The sequence below is a fragment of the Pipistrellus kuhlii genome, unplaced genomic scaffold (genome assembly GCF_014108245.1).
Source record: "Pipistrellus kuhlii isolate mPipKuh1 unplaced genomic scaffold, mPipKuh1.p scaffold_m20_p_3, whole genome shotgun sequence".
NCBI classification, from domain to species: Eukaryota; Metazoa; Chordata; class Mammalia; order Chiroptera; family Vespertilionidae; genus Pipistrellus; species Pipistrellus kuhlii.
Window position 1 is genome coordinate 106,334,694 of NW_023425529.1, and position 18,089 is coordinate 106,352,782.

The window sequence follows — 18,089 nt, forward strand, 5'->3', positions numbered from 1 at the left end:
GGTTTGGCTCAGTGGATAGAGTGCTGACCTGTGGATTGAAGGGTCCCAGGTTTCATTCTGGTCAAGGGCACATGCCTTGTTGCAGGCTTGATCCCCAGTAGAGGGAGTGCAGGAGGTAGCTGATCAATAAGTCTCGCTCATTATTGATGCTTCTATCTCTCTCTCCCTCTCTGAAATAAAAAAAATATATTTTTTAAAAGCCCTTGTATCATTATTGGATTTGACAAGGTGGGCATGGGGCAATAAATGTCCAGTTTTATGCTTCAATAAAATTTATCCAACTGTTAACTGACATTTGGAAAACATAACTGGCCCCTAAAACTGGACCTTTTCCTTTTCCTTTCCCTCTCCAGAGCTAGCACATAATTATGTTCCCTTTGTTGCAGGGAACAAAAAATATCAAAATGGTTGCAATGCAAAAAAATTTTGTATAGAAGCATACTTTCTTAACCTATTTCCCCCTTGGACTTGGAAACATTTTTGCTGTTATCATTCAGTTACTCTAGTGTCAAAGCTATCTCTGTTTTGATGGGGTGCTTACCCACAAAATCAAACTAGTTACTAAAATGTTGTATTTCTGCTGCTGAAAGAGTGTATGAAGCTATAGAACTTGGGACAAAGCCGAGTGAAGCTGTCCTCCACCCTACGGCTGGACATTTCCAGAAGGGGGAAGGCAGTCTCCCCACCATGAGGGCGGGAAGCTCTGGTACTATCTGCTCTCCCCAGTTTCCCAGCTGACCAATTCAGTCCCTGATTTGGAACTCTTAATACCACTAGTCACCCTGAGGAAGGTAGGAAAATAAGTGAGTGCAGGACAGAAAAAAGGGCAGCCTCAAGCCCTAAGCAGAAATTCTTTGGCCTCTAAATTAGAAAAGAGAAAACATCATATGACATGGTGGGGACCATGTGTTATTCAATCTTTATTTTTCTATCTCTGGTGCCTAGTGCAGTGCTGAAAACAAAGAAGGTTCTGAATAACTTCCTTAGTTCAAACTGCACTAAGGTTTGGGAGACTTAAGCTGCCACAAAGTCTTTATGGATGGTAGCTCAGTATTTTTATCTAAAAAATGATATCTGGGGAGAGAAACCAAGATGGCGGCATAGGTAAATGCAGGTACTCGCTACCTCCCACAAGCACGTCAAAATTACAACTAAAATAAAGAACAACCATCATCCAGAACTGACTGAAAGCTAGCTGAATGGAAGTCTTACAACTAGGGAAGTAAAGAAGAAAGCACACTGAGACTAGTAGGAGGGGCGGAGGCACAGAACGGGCTGGACCAGTATCTCAGTGTGCCACTTTTTTAATTGGGAGGAAGATCAATAGCAATCAAGTCTCAACTTTTTTTAATTGGGAAGGCCCCCTGTGAAGCACAAGGGGTCCCAGCTCTATACTAGACTCCCAGTCCCAAAGCTGGGAAGAGAAGTCCCCATAACTATGGGCTGTAAAAATCAGCAGGGATTGGGGCTCAGTGACAAGGAGGCTGCTGTTCCTCTTAAAGGGCAAGTGCACGAAATGAACTTACAAGGTTCTGCTTCCTCTGAGCTCCAGAGCCAGGGTGAGGCTCTTGGTGACCCAGATACATACAAAGAGAAACTGGATGGTCTGGCATCTGGGCAGGAACTCAGGGGCAGCTTTCTCCCAGATGCAGGTGCTCGCAGGGTCATTGTTCCTGTGCTGGGATCTACCAGTAACAGAGCTGACTGGCAGCTACTTCGGTTTGCTCCGCCCTGGTGATTCCCTTTGACCCCACCATAACTGTGGCAGCAGCTTTTCTGAATGGCCTGTCCTTGCTAAAGCTTCAGACTTTGCTAAAATCTTTCAAACAAGCAACAGCTGGGCCAGAATGCCCCAAATCTATCAATAAAAGGCCCAAGACCTGGCACTAGCAGCAGCCTGCTTTGCTTCAGAGCTGGGCCTCGCCTGGGAACTTCTAAAACTGATACAAATATGAGGAATCTGCAGATCTCTTTGTAGCTCCTGATGAGTGGTCCCAAGCAGAGGCTGACTTTGCATCTCCCTGGAGACCCAAGAGCCAGTGTACCCAGTGTCAGTGGGAGACCACACAAGATTACAACTCTTTACATCCATAAGTGACACATCCGAGGGCAGACTCAGTGAACACCAAAGCATCACTGAAGCAAGTCCTGCTCCATAGGGGTGTCTCCTGCACAGCAGCTCTCTCACTGTAATCCCAGCTGGTCCTCACAGAAAATTGGCCTGGAGGTCAATTCCTCCTAATGACACCAATAGCAATCAAGTCTTTTTTTTTTTTTTTTTTTTTTTTTTTTTTAATATATTTTATTGATTTTACACAGAAAGGAATTGAAAGGGACAGAGTTAGAAACATTGATGAGAGAGAAACATCGACCAGCTGCCTCTTGCATACCCCCCACAGGGGATGTGCCCACAACCAAGGCACATGCCCTTGACCGGCAATCAAGTCTTAACGACAACTTGATTGTGCACACAGTCCACAAAGGTACCCACCTACAGAACTCAGTTCAGGTGATTGAAGAGGATAAGCCACTGGGCCCTAAAGGACACCTGCTACACAAGTTTACTCTACCAACACCAGGAGATATAGCAGTTCTATTTAATACATAGAAACAAACACAGGGAAACAGCCAAAATTCAGGGACAAATGAAAGAAATGGAAGCAAACTATTGGATTCAGAATTCAAAACCATGGTTATAAGGCTACTCAAGAATCTTCATGAGACCTCCGAGGGACCTTAGTGAGACTTTCAAGGATCATTAGTGAGACTTTCAATGCCAAACACACAAAAAAGGACTAGTCAGAAATTAAGTACACACTGACTGAAATAAAGAATAAGGGATTCAACAGTATACTAGAAGAATCCGAGAATCAAATCAATGATTTAAAATATGAGGAAGGAAAAAACACACAGACAAGAAAAAAGAAAAAAATAATCCCAAAATATAAAGGTAGTGAAGGGAATCTCTGGGACAACTTCAAGCATACCAACATTCACATTATGGGGGTGCCGTAAGTGTGAGAGAGAAAGATATTGAAAACCCATTTGAGAAAATAATGACAGAAAACTTTCCCTATCTGGTTAAAGAAATATTTACAACTCCAAGAAGCACAGATAGTCCCAAACAAGAGGAACTCAAAGCAAACCATACCAAGACACATTATAATTAAAATACCAAGGGAAAAATACAAAGAGAATCTTAAAGTAAGAGAAAAGCAGTTAGTTACCTATAAGGGAGCACCCATATGACTGTCAGCTTATTTCTCAATAGAAACTATGCAGCTTGAAAGGGAGTGGCAAGAAATATTCAAAGTGATGAATAGCAAGGACCTACAACCAAGATTACTCTGCCCAGCAAAGCTATCATTCAGAATTGAAGGTCAGATAAGGAGCCTAATAGAAAAGAAAAAGCTAAAGGAGTTCATCACCACCAAACCAGTATTATATGAAATGTTTAAAGGCATTCTTTAAGAAGAGGAAGAAGAAGAAAAATATCGTTTATATGAACAATAAAATAGCAATAAATACATATCTATCAACAACTGAATCTAAAAATCAAAATAAATAAGAAATCTAATGAAGAGAATAAACAGGTGAATAAAATAGAATCAGAGACATGGAAACAGAACAGACTGACGATTCTCAGGGAAGGGGGGGGTGAGGTGGGAAGAGATTTAACAAAGATCTTATATGCATTACCTGTCGACACAAACAATAAGGTTGCAAAGGCCTAAGGCAGGGTAGAAACCAGGTGGAGGGGGGCAATACGGAGGAAAAAGAGGGATATTTATAATACTTTCAATAATAAAGATTAAAAAAATAACTGCTTTCTCTCTTTCAGAGGGTTATCGTAAGATTAAACTGTGTGTGTGTGGCGGGAGGGGGGCGGGGAGGAAGGAGGGTTTCTGGGCGTTTTGAAAGCTCTTTACTAAATATCGATATTAGGCATTATTTAAATACAAGAGTCACTGAACACTGATCCAGTGGCCAACTTTCAGGGCAAAGAAATGCTGCTGTGAAAGGGGGCCCATGAGTTCTCCTTTCCTGCCTGATGTCTTGGCCCCTTCTTTCCCACACCTTCTTTGTGAATCCCATCCTCCTACTTCCAACAGTTCCCATGACTCCCCTCAGGCACTCACAACTAAACCACTCCAACAGGTGACACCACCTGATGCTGAGGAGTTTACTTCTAGCTCTCTGACCTGAGAGCCCCTCATAGAGTTGACTTTATTACTAAACTTGAGTTAAATAAAGTACCTAACAAAGGCCTTCTGCCATTGTTCCTATCTAAAGCTGTTCTCACTGGTGGCTCCTAATCTCATCAACCTGCCTCGCTGAGTTCTAAGGGTGTGATCTTCTCAGGATAAACTCCAAGTATGGTCTGTTTCATTTTCTAAAAGACAAAGTCTATATTTATTAGAAACTAGAGAACCTATTAGTTTAGGTTTCCTTTCTCTGGGACTGAGAGACTGTACCTCAACTTTATAGTTTTTCCTCTTACCAAACTGTAGGCGTGAGTGTCCTAGAACAACACGCTCCATCAGGGTGCTCAGCACATGGTAATGCTGGCAGGGAGCACTGGGACACTTTCCCACCCTGTGGACAGTCATTCGAGACTGCTTGCAGTCTTCATCAACCACTGTGTAAAAATAAAGCTAGTTATAAGCTCATCTGAATGAGTCCAACAAATATTACTGACCTTCATTCAAAACCTGCATTTTATGTCACCTATGTGACAGGGATTATCTGGCAGATTAGGTAATAACAGAGTATTATTAAACAGGACTGTGTTTGATTTCTCTCTTCACTTAACAGGGATGATGTCAACTCCTACATGATCTTGATGCATGTCACCTTGTCCGGAGATAAATATTTGGGAACTATGCCTCTAATGAGCAGATGACAAGGTCTAAGTGGCCCCATAAGCCAGCTGTGGCCCCAGACAACCAGTCTGTTCTGTAATATGGGAAAGAAGGGTTTAGTAGCTTCTTCTCCAACACTAAACTATAATACTAAAATAATTATCTGTACATGGGCCCTCTAAAATTGAATTAGTTCAATAATGCTAAACTGTAGATTTAACTACTTAGGAGACTGTTTTAAAACTACTGTTTCTAAGCACATTTATAGAAAAGAGCTAAAACAAATCAGTTCATTGGGACATTACTGATTTGCTTATGGAAGTCTGCAGTCATTCTCAATATCATTTGGAAAACTTCACAAGTTAAAAACAATTTAGATTAGAGTTCTACAGCACATCTAAAGTTCTTTTCTGCAGCATGATCAGACTTTGTCCCCAGGGACTGTGGGCAGCACAGTGTAGGAAATCAGAGTGTGATCTGAGGTTCACCAGCAGAGAGCTGCCTGGGATGAGGGGCCCTTTATCATTCAGATGCCCTCAGCTCCACACCAGTGACCAGGATCTTTAAAGACAGGGCACTCCTTTAAACCAATTCCTAGGTGATTCTCCTTGCCCAGTCAAGTTTGAGAACTGCTCCCAGGAAACAACAAAAATTTCTCAGTTCTTCCTCTCAGCCCCCTGAAATCTGTCCTAAGAAGAGCCTGATAAATACTTGGTGAAGTACAAAAGGTACTCTGTAAGGAAGAATATTATCTCCTGTATTTTCCTTAAACTGCCAGGAATCTTGATGCCACATTTGACCTCAATTATAGAAATTCTGTCGACCTTCATGGCTTGTTCTTTGAAACTTTTCTTTTAAGCTCAAATTTTTACTTTTATATTCTTCCTGCTTCTAACTTTTACCTTTTATTTATTTGCTGCCATCATTTTATCTTACGGTTTCTGTAAGAGCTCTGAAACCCTCTGTGGGATGAAACGGGGAATGAGTAAGTAAACATAAATCACAGCGGCCATTATTTGCTTTCCCTCCCTGTCCCTCCCAGGCTGAGATCCTGCCGTAGAGACCGAACCGCACTCCTTTGTTCCAGTTTTCAGCTGGGAATTTTTTCTCAAGAGTTCTTTATAAAGCACCAACAGCCTTACTTGTGTCCTTGGAGCTCGATGGCAGTTCCTTTTCTCCTACCGATGTCCCACATGATTACAGAGTGATCAGAGCTGCCGGAGAACAAAACTCGCTGGACCGGGTCCCAACAGAGAGCAGTCACCCCACCTGAGAGATCAGACACAGTGGAACATTAGTCACAGAGTAACAGTATTATTCACCAATAAAATGTGAATGCAAATGAGTCAGGATCTTGTGCAGTTCCTGGCATACAATAATGTTTTTGTTGAAAGAGTAAACAATAAGTCCCCAAAGAGAGAATTGGCTCTGAGAATAAGAATTCCACATTTTAAAGTAGTTTCCAAGAATTTAAATGTACCATAAAATAAATTTCCCTTAAGACTAAAGACAATGAAAAAGACAATTTATTGACCTTTAAACAATAGTCATAATTCTAAGAATGGAAAATATTGCACAGTTTAGAAATATCAGCCATATTTTTTTAATTGCTATTTTCTACCCCCACAATAGGTGAAAATTTATTACGTTTAAAAAGCTCAATTAGATTTTTTAATCTTGAATATCAGCTATATTATAGACTATAATAATATCTAAACTTAAATTTTATTTTCTTGCAAATTTAAATTTACAGATTCTGGGAAAATCATTTACATCCTTAAGTGTCAGTTTCCTCAATTATTTAAAATGGGGATGGTGATAGGATGACTATTACTACTGATAACAACCTAGCTGTCACCTACTACATCTGATTGTATGAGAATCAGAGTGGATCAATTATACAGGATCACTCTAGTGGCGTGGCTATAAAATATGACAGATTTTATTCTTTGGCAGTACCCTTATAAATCAAACTGTGCACAGAGTATAGTATTAACTTTTTACATATAAGATGAGCACAAAGACTACAAATAATTAAGAATGTGAAAAGTACTCATCTTTTACATTGAAAAAATTCTAAAATGTACAGTTCTTTAAAAAAGAAAAGAAAAATACTATATTCTAAAAACAACATAAAATAGCTTCTTATTTGTTGCAATCTGATGTTTTTCTTCTTTAGATGATCAATTTGTCCTAATAAAGTGCTTTACTTTAAAAGCTTTTAGAAAAGTTTCCCTTATATAATTGCCTGAGATTTTTTTTTTCAAGATCAAAAGGAAAAAAATACCTACTATACTGAATCGTATTTAATAGCTTCTTCCTGTATCTGCACAGCATTCTGCTTATATATATTTCTATCCATATAATTAACATCACTTCCCCCGGTAAATACGCCCTGCAGCTCCCACCTCCTCTTCCCTCACTACTTTCTGCCCTCATCCTGCCTTACACACACACACACACACACACACACACGTACCAAGCACACAGTCAGCAGCAGACAGCCCTAGTATTATAGTCTGTTGAATGAATGAAGGAGCAAATGAATGAAAACACAAATATATATAAACACAAATCTGTGTGCTGGTGGGAATCGGGCCAAGACCAGCAGTCCAAGGCCACCTGCCACTCCTGCTCACGCAGGCCCCGCTGCGCCTGCTGCCACTGCCCCCGCCCCTCAGTAGGTTCGCTGCCACTCCGCTGAGCGGCGCTCCCACGGTGGGAGTGCACTGACACAGGGGGCAGCTCCTGTGCCTCAAAGCAACCAGTCGACCGGTCGTTTGGTCACTTAGGCTTTTTATATATATAGATTTAAAAAAATCCATAAATCTTACTTGGAACTACTCTGTGATGCTTACTTAACCTTTCAATGCTAAATATTTCCTCCTCCTGTAGAACTCATCATCTTTCCCTGCTATTAAACTCCATGATTATACTTAAAAAAAAAATCCTTCAGTATTAGTCCGTGTATTAGTTCAAGATTTGCATTCCATTCTGAAAAACATGTTATTTGTTCCCACATAGTAGCCAAATGGCTTATTTTGTTAAACATCTGTAGCAGCATTAGCTAACTGTCCATCTAACTTCACATTCCCTCTTTCATATAAAGCGTTCTCCCTGGAAAGCCGCTGTCCTGTAAGGGCCACATTACCAGGCTCTCTACAGCCAAGGGGCATGTGACCAGTTCTCAGCAACAGAACCCCTAAAGGAAACCGGATAGCGAGTGGAAATAATATGCATCTCTTTCAGGCCAAGGCAGTTAAGACGTCCCTTTCCCACTTCCTGCCAGTGGTCTCCAAGACCCCAGGACAGGGAGAGAATGCATTCTAGGAGGAGCCGAGGTGCCTGAATCACCACATGGAAAGAACTTAAATTAGCAACACCTATACTGGATTGTTACATGAGCAATAAATAAACTTCTGTTGCATCAAGGCACTAAAATGTTGGAAATGATTTTTTAGAACAGTTAGCATTGCCTTTTACAGTATTTTTGGACTATTATAATAACGCCAGCTCAAGAGGAAGGTGAGAGTCACCAAAAGCTTCACGAATGTCAAACAAATAAATATAAGTTACTAGTTTAGACTGTTAATCTTAATGCCTAATATTTAAACAGAATTTAGCCTCCAAAACAATCCATCATAAACTCTTGAATTTGTTTTTTTCTCCAAAATATATCCAGAATCTAAGCACTTCTCATTATCTCTACTGCTATCTTTGTATGAGCCACTATCATACAAGGAAAATTAAGAAGTATGACACACATTTTGTTGTAAAGGCTATGGAAGAAAACAATACATACATTGATGATGAGAATGCAAACCAGTTAAGTGGGGGAGGTCCCATCTAACAAAACTACATATGCACTAGGCTCCTAATCCTGCAGTTTCACTTCTAGGAATTTATCTTGAAGATACTGCCCCCAGTTCCACTAAATAATACAAAAATATACATGCACAAGGCTATTTATTTCAGTATTGTTTTAAATAGCTGAACATTGGGAACAGCCTAAATACTCATGTAAGAGAGTGGGAAAATAAACCATGCTACACTTATACACAGTACTACATAGCTCTGAAAATGAATGAGGATCTCCTGGATGAATAGAAAGTGATTTCCAGAATGTACTGTAAAGCGAAAAAGACAAAGTGCAGAAGAACTTTTACCTAAGAAAATAAGAGTAAGTGAGAAATTAAAGAGCTTTATTAATAGCAGGTGTGTGGGAGAGGCTGCGGAATGAAAATGGAGCAGGGATGAAGGAGAGTGACATTTGTCATAGTATATATATTTTTTGTTTGATTCTGAGTTTTAGAACCATGTATATGTTTTACATACTCAAAACAAGTAAATAATAAAAATCAACTAGATGTGTGTGGTGGATCCAAAATGGAATATACAGTAAACAGAAAAACCTAGCTGTATTACAAATGATTGATACAGCCACACTAAAGCAGGGCATGGGGAGAAGTGATAAAAGTGATTTTGGAAAATGGAAATAAGGTTAAATATAAAAAGATTTGTACATGAAAATTGTACTCTGATTAATAGGCTTGTATTTCACAGGGTGATGTGTTAACAATTCTGGAACTGTTCTATGTGTATTCTAGGATTAACTAAATGTATTAAGGATAATGAAAGCTGAGTTTCTCACTGTTATAATAGGAGTTATAAATAAGAGGAGGAAGGTTAGAATGATCTCTTTGTGTTAGATTGGACTTAGCAGTATGAAATCACAAAAATATGTAATTACCGATGTGTGAGTACACATGTATTTTTTAGCTTTGTCTACTGAAAGAGCCTTGAAGTAATTACATCTCATTAACAATGAGCACACACAGCACCCAAATTTTGGCTTCTAAATACTAGTCACTAATAGAAGGAACAAGAGCTGCTTAGATGGCTGATTCCAGGGCTACAGCAAGCAGTGTACAAGCTGAGCCAGGAACATTATGTGGTACCAAAAACTAAGACGTGCTCAAAAAATGATGGAGACATGTGAAAAAGGACATAGGAGGCAATGTGAAAGGGTTCCTAATGGCCAAATTGAGGGCAATTTGAGCAACAAAATAAATAAATGGTGATACAAGGTCCTTACACAGAAATTAGTGAGAACTTGTGGGTCTATTCCACTATAAATAATTGCATAGATAAACAGGAAATAAGTAAAAGTTTTTCTTATAGTACAATTCCAACTAAAAAGTGTAGGAAGAATAATGCTAATAGAAAAAACAATTTGGCAATCACCACAGTCATACTCGTTTCTGGTAAGAATCATCCATGCATACTAAAGTTATTGGACAGAAATATAATAAGAAACAATATTTACATAGTTCCGAAGTACTTCTTCATAAAACATTTGTGAATTACAAAGGGTAATCAAAGTGGAGAAACCTGGCAGACACAAATCCTAACCAAGGGATCAAAGTTATCATCATCAGTAGCAGGCCAAATCATGTGTACTTTGATATGATGCACTACTTAAAAAGTATCAAATCACTTTTGTAGGGTATTATAAAAATTGCATAACCTGCCCTGACCAGTTTGGCTCAGTGGATAGAGCGTCAGCCTGTGACCAATTCCGGTCAAGGGCATGTGGTTGCGGGCACAACTCCAGTGGGAGGTATGCAGGAGGCAGCTGATTGATGTTTCTCTCTCATCGATGTTTCTGACCTCAATCCCTCTCCTTTCTTCTCTGTAAAAAAGTCAATAAAATATATTTAAAAAAATGCATAACCTGAATTTAACCATGAGGAAACATCAAACAAACTCAAAGGAAGAAACATTCTACAAGGGACGGGCATTCTAGCTAGTACTAAAAAATGCCAAGGTCTTAAAAGACAAGGAAAGACTAAAGAAGTGTTTCAGATTAAAGATAACTAAGAATTCATTATAACTAATAAATTGTGTGGTCCAGGGTTGGATTCTGAACCCGAAAGAGGATATTAGTGTGATAACTGGAGAGAACTGGGGATAAGGTCTGTGGAATAGAGAACAGTATCATATCAATGTTAATTTCCTAATTTTAATATTTTTACTGTAATATTCAAAGATGTTAACATTTGGGGAATATGGGTCAAAAGTTATTTTAAAATGAAAAGTAAAAATAAAACAAAACAAACAAAAAAAACCCCAGTACTATTATAATAGCCTCCTATAAGATTTCTTTGCTTCTACTCCTCTTCCTGTTGTCCATTCTCTGTCTAGGAGCCAAAGTGGTCACTGAAGAACACAAAGTGGATTCTGACACCCTTGCTCCCATCACTCCTGTGGTTTCCATGCCACTGTCCATGGCCTTTCATGATCTAGCTCCTGTCGTGGGGCTTCCCCTCCTCCACCTTACTCCCTCCATCTAGGCCTGCTGTTCCTGTGGCACGCACGATTCATTCCCACTCTGGGTCTTTGCAATCTGTTGCCTCTGCTTGTGATCTTTCTCTACATCATCACTGGCTCACTCTCTCGTTTAACACAAGTCATTGCTCAAATGTCACCTCCTTAGGAGAGATCTTCCTTCACCACTCCTACCTCTTTCCTTCTTTTATTTTTCCTTGGCGTAATAATACATATTTATTTATTGTTTGCTGCCCTAACATAATATAAGCTCTAGAAGAGCTGGTTTTAGCTTATTCACCATAGTTTCCATAAACTTAGAATCCTACCTTGTAAAGTAAGCACTCAATAAGCTCAGACAAATAAGCAAACGACTGAATGAAGGAATAAGTACATGAATTTGTGCTTTGTTTTTAGCACATAAAACAGTCATATGACATCTCTTTTTCTGTCTAACCAGTGTGGTTTAAATGATAGCCTTTATCTATTCTATTACTCACACCTTTTAAGCCACGAAATGCTCATCTGAAGGAGAAGCTCTGGAGATGGTCTTGCTTGACTGGTTAAGCCACTAGGATTAAGGGGATAGAAAAGAGAAAGATGACAAATGCATGATTTCCCCTATATAACATGTTTGTCCCATGTCCCAAATATTGAAACTGAATCCTCAATATTTGGAAGTGTTTAGGTCCTAAGGGTGAGCCCTGAAGAATGGTGAGAGTAGTGCCCTCATGAAAGGGACCCCAGAGAGCTCTCTCACTCCTGAGAGAGGTTAGAGAGAGAAGGCAGCAGTCTATAGACCAGGAGCTGGGCCCCATCAAACACTAAATCTGCCAGCACCTTAATCTTGGACTCCCAAGTTTTCAGAACTGTGGTAAATAAATGTATTTTGTTCATAAGCCACCCAGCCTATAGTAATCTGTTAGGACAGCCTGGATAGATTAAGACAAAATATAAAATGGATAACCCAGGCTCTCTAAGGCAACATGTCAGATTTAAATAGTGGTGGTCATCAATAAAAATAATGGTTAGAAAGGTTTATTTGACTTAAAGACTTAGACAGGTTTTGCATCCTATCAGAAAAAACATGGAAACACTTAAATAGAATTTACTAAGTGCCATATGATAAATACCTTACAACTTCTTCCAACATACATCCATATCTACAAATACTGCACCATAAGGCCCTCTAGCCTTCTTTGTTGGTGACTATAGGATGTGGATAGTTTATGATGAAGAAACTGGGCACTTGGCTATGGTATATAAGTACACAAGCTCTAGATTCAGTTTCTGGGCTCAAATTTCAGTTCTGTTTTTGTGAAGTATGTGACAAGGGCAAGTTACTCAATGTCTTTATGCCTCAGAAATTTGCTTTGTAAATCAGGGATGATAATTTTGTTGAGATTAAATAAGTTAATATACTATAAGGACACAGAATAGTGCCTAGCACATGGGAATCACTCAATAAATGTTAGCTCTTATTATAGAGCAGAAGACCTCATCTATACCATCTCTATGTTAGTATCCTCTGCTGAGCCAGCCTTCAGGTAGTGACCAGCTAGTTCCCTCAGAGCATCTCACACTGCTCTCCCAGTCATTATGAGATCAATTAAAGTTTTAGAAACAAGTTCGATCTCTAATTTTTCCACATTGTATTAGGCTGTAAGGGGCCAGAGCTGAGAAGGGGAGTTCTTCATAATACAGAGCCAGGAAAAGGAAAAAAAAAGAAAGAAAGATAATTAGGCTAAAACATGTCAGGGTATACTCAGCACCCTCCCAAGGCTCAGAATATTACACCATTCTTTAATAAGAGTGGAAAAGATGAAAGGAAAAGCTAAAAGACAGGCAACAGAATGAGGGTCCTATCAAAGCTCTATGTACATGTCCTAACCATAGTGTCCATTGGAGGTTGGCTTATAAATTGTAAACCACGGCATTTATTTCATGTCAGTTTCAAAAGCATGGATTGATCATCTTCTATACAGTAGGCTCTGTGATAAGCTCTGTGGATATAATCAAATCAAATAAAACTCGAGACCTAATGCCAACACAAATGTACAATGATAAAATGGGATTAGCTCTGAGAACAAGGACATGCACATTGTGTTTGATGGAGCATTCACTCAGGGACATGTGGCTACTCCCTCTGCCTGGAGTGCTGGTCCTATCTTTTATCATCCAAGTACCCTTTTCTCCTCCTTCAAGGTGTAGCTCAGGTGTCCTCTCCTGCAGGAAGCTTTCTCCCAACCTCCCATCCCCTTCCTAATCTGGGTGAGCTTGCCACCTCTGTGCACATTTCATTGTCACACTCGCCCACTACAGCTTTAATGGATTATAAATCTGTCCCCATAGACTTTAGGTTCTGTATCTTTGCATTCAAGCAGAGTGCATAGTGTCTGGTACACGGTAGGTGCTCCAAAAATGTTTACTCCTGTTGAGTGGATGGCAGAAAGGAATAGGACGAAAATAAACCAGAGCAATAAAGCATCCCTACAGAGACATTCGGCAGGGGCTGGGAGTTGGGGCCCAGCAGGAAGGCAGCGCACTAAGAGGGGCGCAGACAGATGGAGAAATGTGGCTGGGAATAGTCTCTTCCTTCCCAGGTGGGTTCTTGCCTCTCTCAGCAGACAGCTTCCTGATGAACAGTCCTTTCTACCGAACACGTTTCACAGCAGGGAAGGCATCCACTTCATTCAGCCAGCCTGCATCCCACAGGAACGCAGACACATGTACCTCTGCTCAGACCCACACCCAGGCCATCCTCCTTGCCCGCCATAACTAGAAGGAGAGCCAGGAGCTGCAATGGCTGTTGGTTCCCAGGGTTTGTGATGCTTTAAATGACAGAAATCATTTCTTCCACCTTTCTGCTTCCCTTCAAGGTTTTATTATATGCGTCTCCCTGACTTTGACCTCCACCTTATGATCTATAGAATAATTTTAACATAAAAAAATTTATTTAAAAAATAGAATTATTTAATCATTATAAAATTTATCTGCACTATTATATACTCTCATAAATGTAATTTTTAATGGCTGCATAATATCCCAACACATAGACATACCTGAATTTAGGTCATTCATTGTTAGATTTTTTTCAACTTTTAACTTTATAAATTTTGCTAAGATGAATATTTTTAAACATAAAACTATGTTCACATTTCTGACTAGTTAGAAGAGATTCCCAAATGTGCTACCAGACCAAGAGTATAAACATTTTTAAAAAGTTTAATACATGTTACCAAAATTTTTTGGAGACTTTTACAACCAATCTTACAAAAGCTAGAGACTGTGGAGTGCTATAAAAATCAGGGCTAGAATCTGCGGGTCTCTCTTCACCAGTACATGACTGATACCTCACTTGAGCATCCAGTCACACCAAGCAAGGTGAAGGTATGTAGGATAAATGTGCCTAAAGCAGAGACTCAGTAAGTCCTCAGACCATGAAGCCTCTTGAATGAAATAGTTGACCTTTCAGTTACTGCATTTTGCTCCAGGTTGAATGATGAGTGTTTTGATAAAGCTACTAGTAAATGTACTCTATCTCTAAGCTACGCCTTCCTTTTGAGACACTCAAATGGACATCCAGCTGTCTCCTTGCCCTCTTGTTCAGATTAAAGCACCGTGATATTCTCTCTCAGACCTGTTCCACCTCAAATATTCCTGGTCTCAGTAAATAGCATCACTGCCCACCCTGTGCTCCAGATAGAAACCTGGAGCCACTCCTACCGCAATGGCCAAGTGCTGCTGAATCCGCATCTCCTAAACAGATTTTTTTTTTTTTTTGGGGGGGGGCAAAGACTGTCTTTTGTTAGGAAAAGACACTGGTCTATGACATGACTACCCACTATGTACTGCTTTTAGTTGGGATGTTTTAATTTCAGATCATCTTATGTGGTTACTCTATGCTTCTGAGTTTTTAAGGCCGTGGTGCAGGCCTCCCCTGAGCCTGTCAGGTTCCTAAACAGATTCCTAAATTGAATCCCTCTTCTTCCTCATGCCCTCTGCCACCCCCAAGTCCAAACAAAGGTCACCTTTTCTAGGAACACCAGCAGCTGCTTTCTTTCTAAACAGTCTTCTCACATCCATTCTTGTCCCCGGTCCATCCACTACACACTGCTGCCAGAGACTTGTTAAAATGGAGCCTGTTACCACCCTGTTTACCCTCATCACTGGTTTCCCGCTGCCTGTGACAATGTCCGAGGTTCTTAATGTTGCCTGAAAGGTGGGCCTGAACTCCTCTCCCCTGGCTCTCCACACGGGCCGTTGGACTTCATGCCGCTGTTCACACTTTCCTGCGCCAGGCGTCGCACTTGTTTCACACATCTGGGGCCTGGAGTGTCCCACCGCCTGCATCTCCTCTTTTTCATTGGGGTGTCATTTACGTGCCACTTTCTCGAAGGCTTCTCTTTAACTCTGGACAAGGACAGCTCTCTTGTTATTGTCTCCCAAGGCAGCTCATGCATGGCATCCAGCACTTGCAGCATATAGCACTTGCATGTAGCATATAGCACTTGCGACACTCATGATTGATTATCTGCAAGTATTGGTTTAATGCTGATATTCCCATGACTGGAAGTTGGCTAAATTAAACATTATGCTTGTTTCACCTACGTAATCCAGCACTCATCAAATAGAGACTAGAGACTCAGGGTGAAAATATCCATCTATTACATTTTATATAAACCAGACTGATTGAAAGTCTCCATTGTAAACAAAAATTATGTTTTCAATTATTTGAATCTTCATATTTGTACTGAATTATGTCTTTCCTTGTTTTTGTTATTTGTTAGTTACTCTTTCACCTTCAATAATTCTCTTATCCGTTAATGAAAAAGTTTGTATTTAATTTTTCATTGATTAGTATGCTTGACAGATTTACATTTAAGCCCTCCCATTTCTAATATGTTTATACTTATAAAAAAGTTTCTAAAAAGTAAAAGAAAAAATATTAATTAATACAATGAGTGGTCAAAATCTGATATTTTCCCATTTCTTCAAGTGAGTGTATGACTTTTTGGTAGAAAAATATTCTAATTTCTGCAATACTAGCAAAACACTGTAATACTTGGCATTTAGCTCTAGAGTCTAGAAATAAAACCAGCAGAGGAAGCATAAGAACATAAAACTAGTTTATTAAGTCCCCTTAGACTAGTAAATGCTATGTCAGAGCCTCTGAGTATGACTACTAGGCAGATTCCATCACAACCCACATTTTTATGACCTTCTGTACTATAACAGAGTGACGGGGAATGTTATGGCTCTGCACACGGACCAAAAACGGGTCTGCTTCTGAATGTGGATCTGGACTGACCAGACCTCCAAGATCACTTTATGGATATAGGTTCATCTTAAGGTCTTTGTTTATGGGATAAGGGAGGGGGGAGGTTAAATCAATCCTTACAAAACCCCCTTTTCCAGAATTGTGTCTGCCCAAGTTTGGGACCTCTCAGGAGCCAAAATGAGCCTTCTACATAGGAGGAACTCAGTAACATGCTTGGACCACCATGGACTTTTTTAGACATCCTAGCTTTAAATGAGTTGTGTTATAGCCAGACTGGCAACGGGTAGATACTATTGTCCAGGAAAAATAGCAAGTTAAATATATGACCTGCTACATTTGCCTTCATATTAGTTAGTAACCTTCTTGGGCCATATTCTGCCTTCCTCAAAGACACCTCATGATAAAATCACATGAAAATGCTTTAAACATTTTGAGAAAGACAAAACACAATGTCAAGGTAACATTTTTTAATATATTAGTAGCCCTGCACACATATCCATGCACCAGTAGCTTGCCAGTAGCTCACTGCTGCCCTTCAGTAGCTCTCAGCCTACTGCCCCTCCCTCATAGCTTGCTGCCCTGCCCCCTCCTGTAGCTCTCCGCTGCCTGCTGTAGCCAGTAGCTCCAGCTGCCCTCCTTTAGCTCTCCGCCCACTGCCCCGCCCTCCTGTAGCTCTCCTTCCCCCATTGCTTGCCGTCCTGTCCCCTCCTAGCTGCCTGCTTGTAGCTCTGCCCCACCCTCTTGCTGATCCGTGATCCGGTTGTTACTTGGTCGGTTGTTACACTTGCTTCATGGCATAACGACCATTTACATCTTTATTAAACAGAATTAGAACTAACTCGCAATACAAGAAAACCCTTGGGCCACATCTGGTTCACCATATAGCGGTAAGAAGCTACTTACCCTTTTTCTGACCTGAAGGCAGCAATACAGAATTCAGAGCACTCCTATTGGCCATCATATGGTGAACGCCTAACTACTGAAGAGCCAAAAGGTCAGGCTCAACACCACCTCCACCTAAACCAAATCTGGGAATTAGCCAGTCCATTATGGCTGCTGAGTCCACCACCTACATTTTTACCTTAGGTCTATCCACTCCTTGCTTCCACATTACCGCATTTCCAGGTACTAGCCTTCCCATTACACTCTCTACTCACTGTCAGGACAATCTTTTAAATTTGATCAAATTAACATATTTGCTTTTAAAAACTCTTTAATGGTCCATTACAAGAAGCAACCAGTGAATGCATAAATAACTGGAACAACAAATAGATGTTTTTCTCTCTCCCTTCCTCTCTCTAAAACCAATAAAACAAACAAACAAAAGACCCCAAATACCTCTTTAATGGTGTCTCACTGACATGCCCTCAATGATCTGAACTGACTCTCTCTTCCTTTCTGGCTCCCCCTTCCTCATACTCAGAGTTCCAGCCCAAAGAGTTCCTAGGTGTTCCCAAGAGAGCCACACTCTTGCAAATCTCCATGCCTTGGACCATGTGGCTTTTTTTCCTGCCTAGATTCTTCTTACTTTTCCATGAATTCAACTCTTACTCCTCCCCTAAAGATCTAAACTCAAACCACATCTTCCCTGGGGAGGCCTTCCCTAACTCCCACTTGCA

The 18,089-nt window shown here is 40.2% G+C and overlaps 1 protein-coding gene across 4 annotated transcripts in view; it reads right to left on the reverse strand.

Annotated features, from left to right (window-relative positions):
- Positions 1-18,089, reverse strand: part of WDFY2 (WD repeat and FYVE domain containing 2) — a 168,947-nt gene that overhangs the window by 21,492 nt on the left and 129,366 nt on the right. For all 4 annotated transcript variants that reach the window (XM_036455240.2, XM_036455241.2, XM_036455238.2 and 1 more), the window contains exon 7: positions 6,005-6,131. In XM_036455240.2, the coding sequence (XP_036311133.1) occupies positions 6,005-6,131 (127 nt within the window). The remainder of the gene's footprint in view (positions 1-6,004; positions 6,132-18,089) is intronic.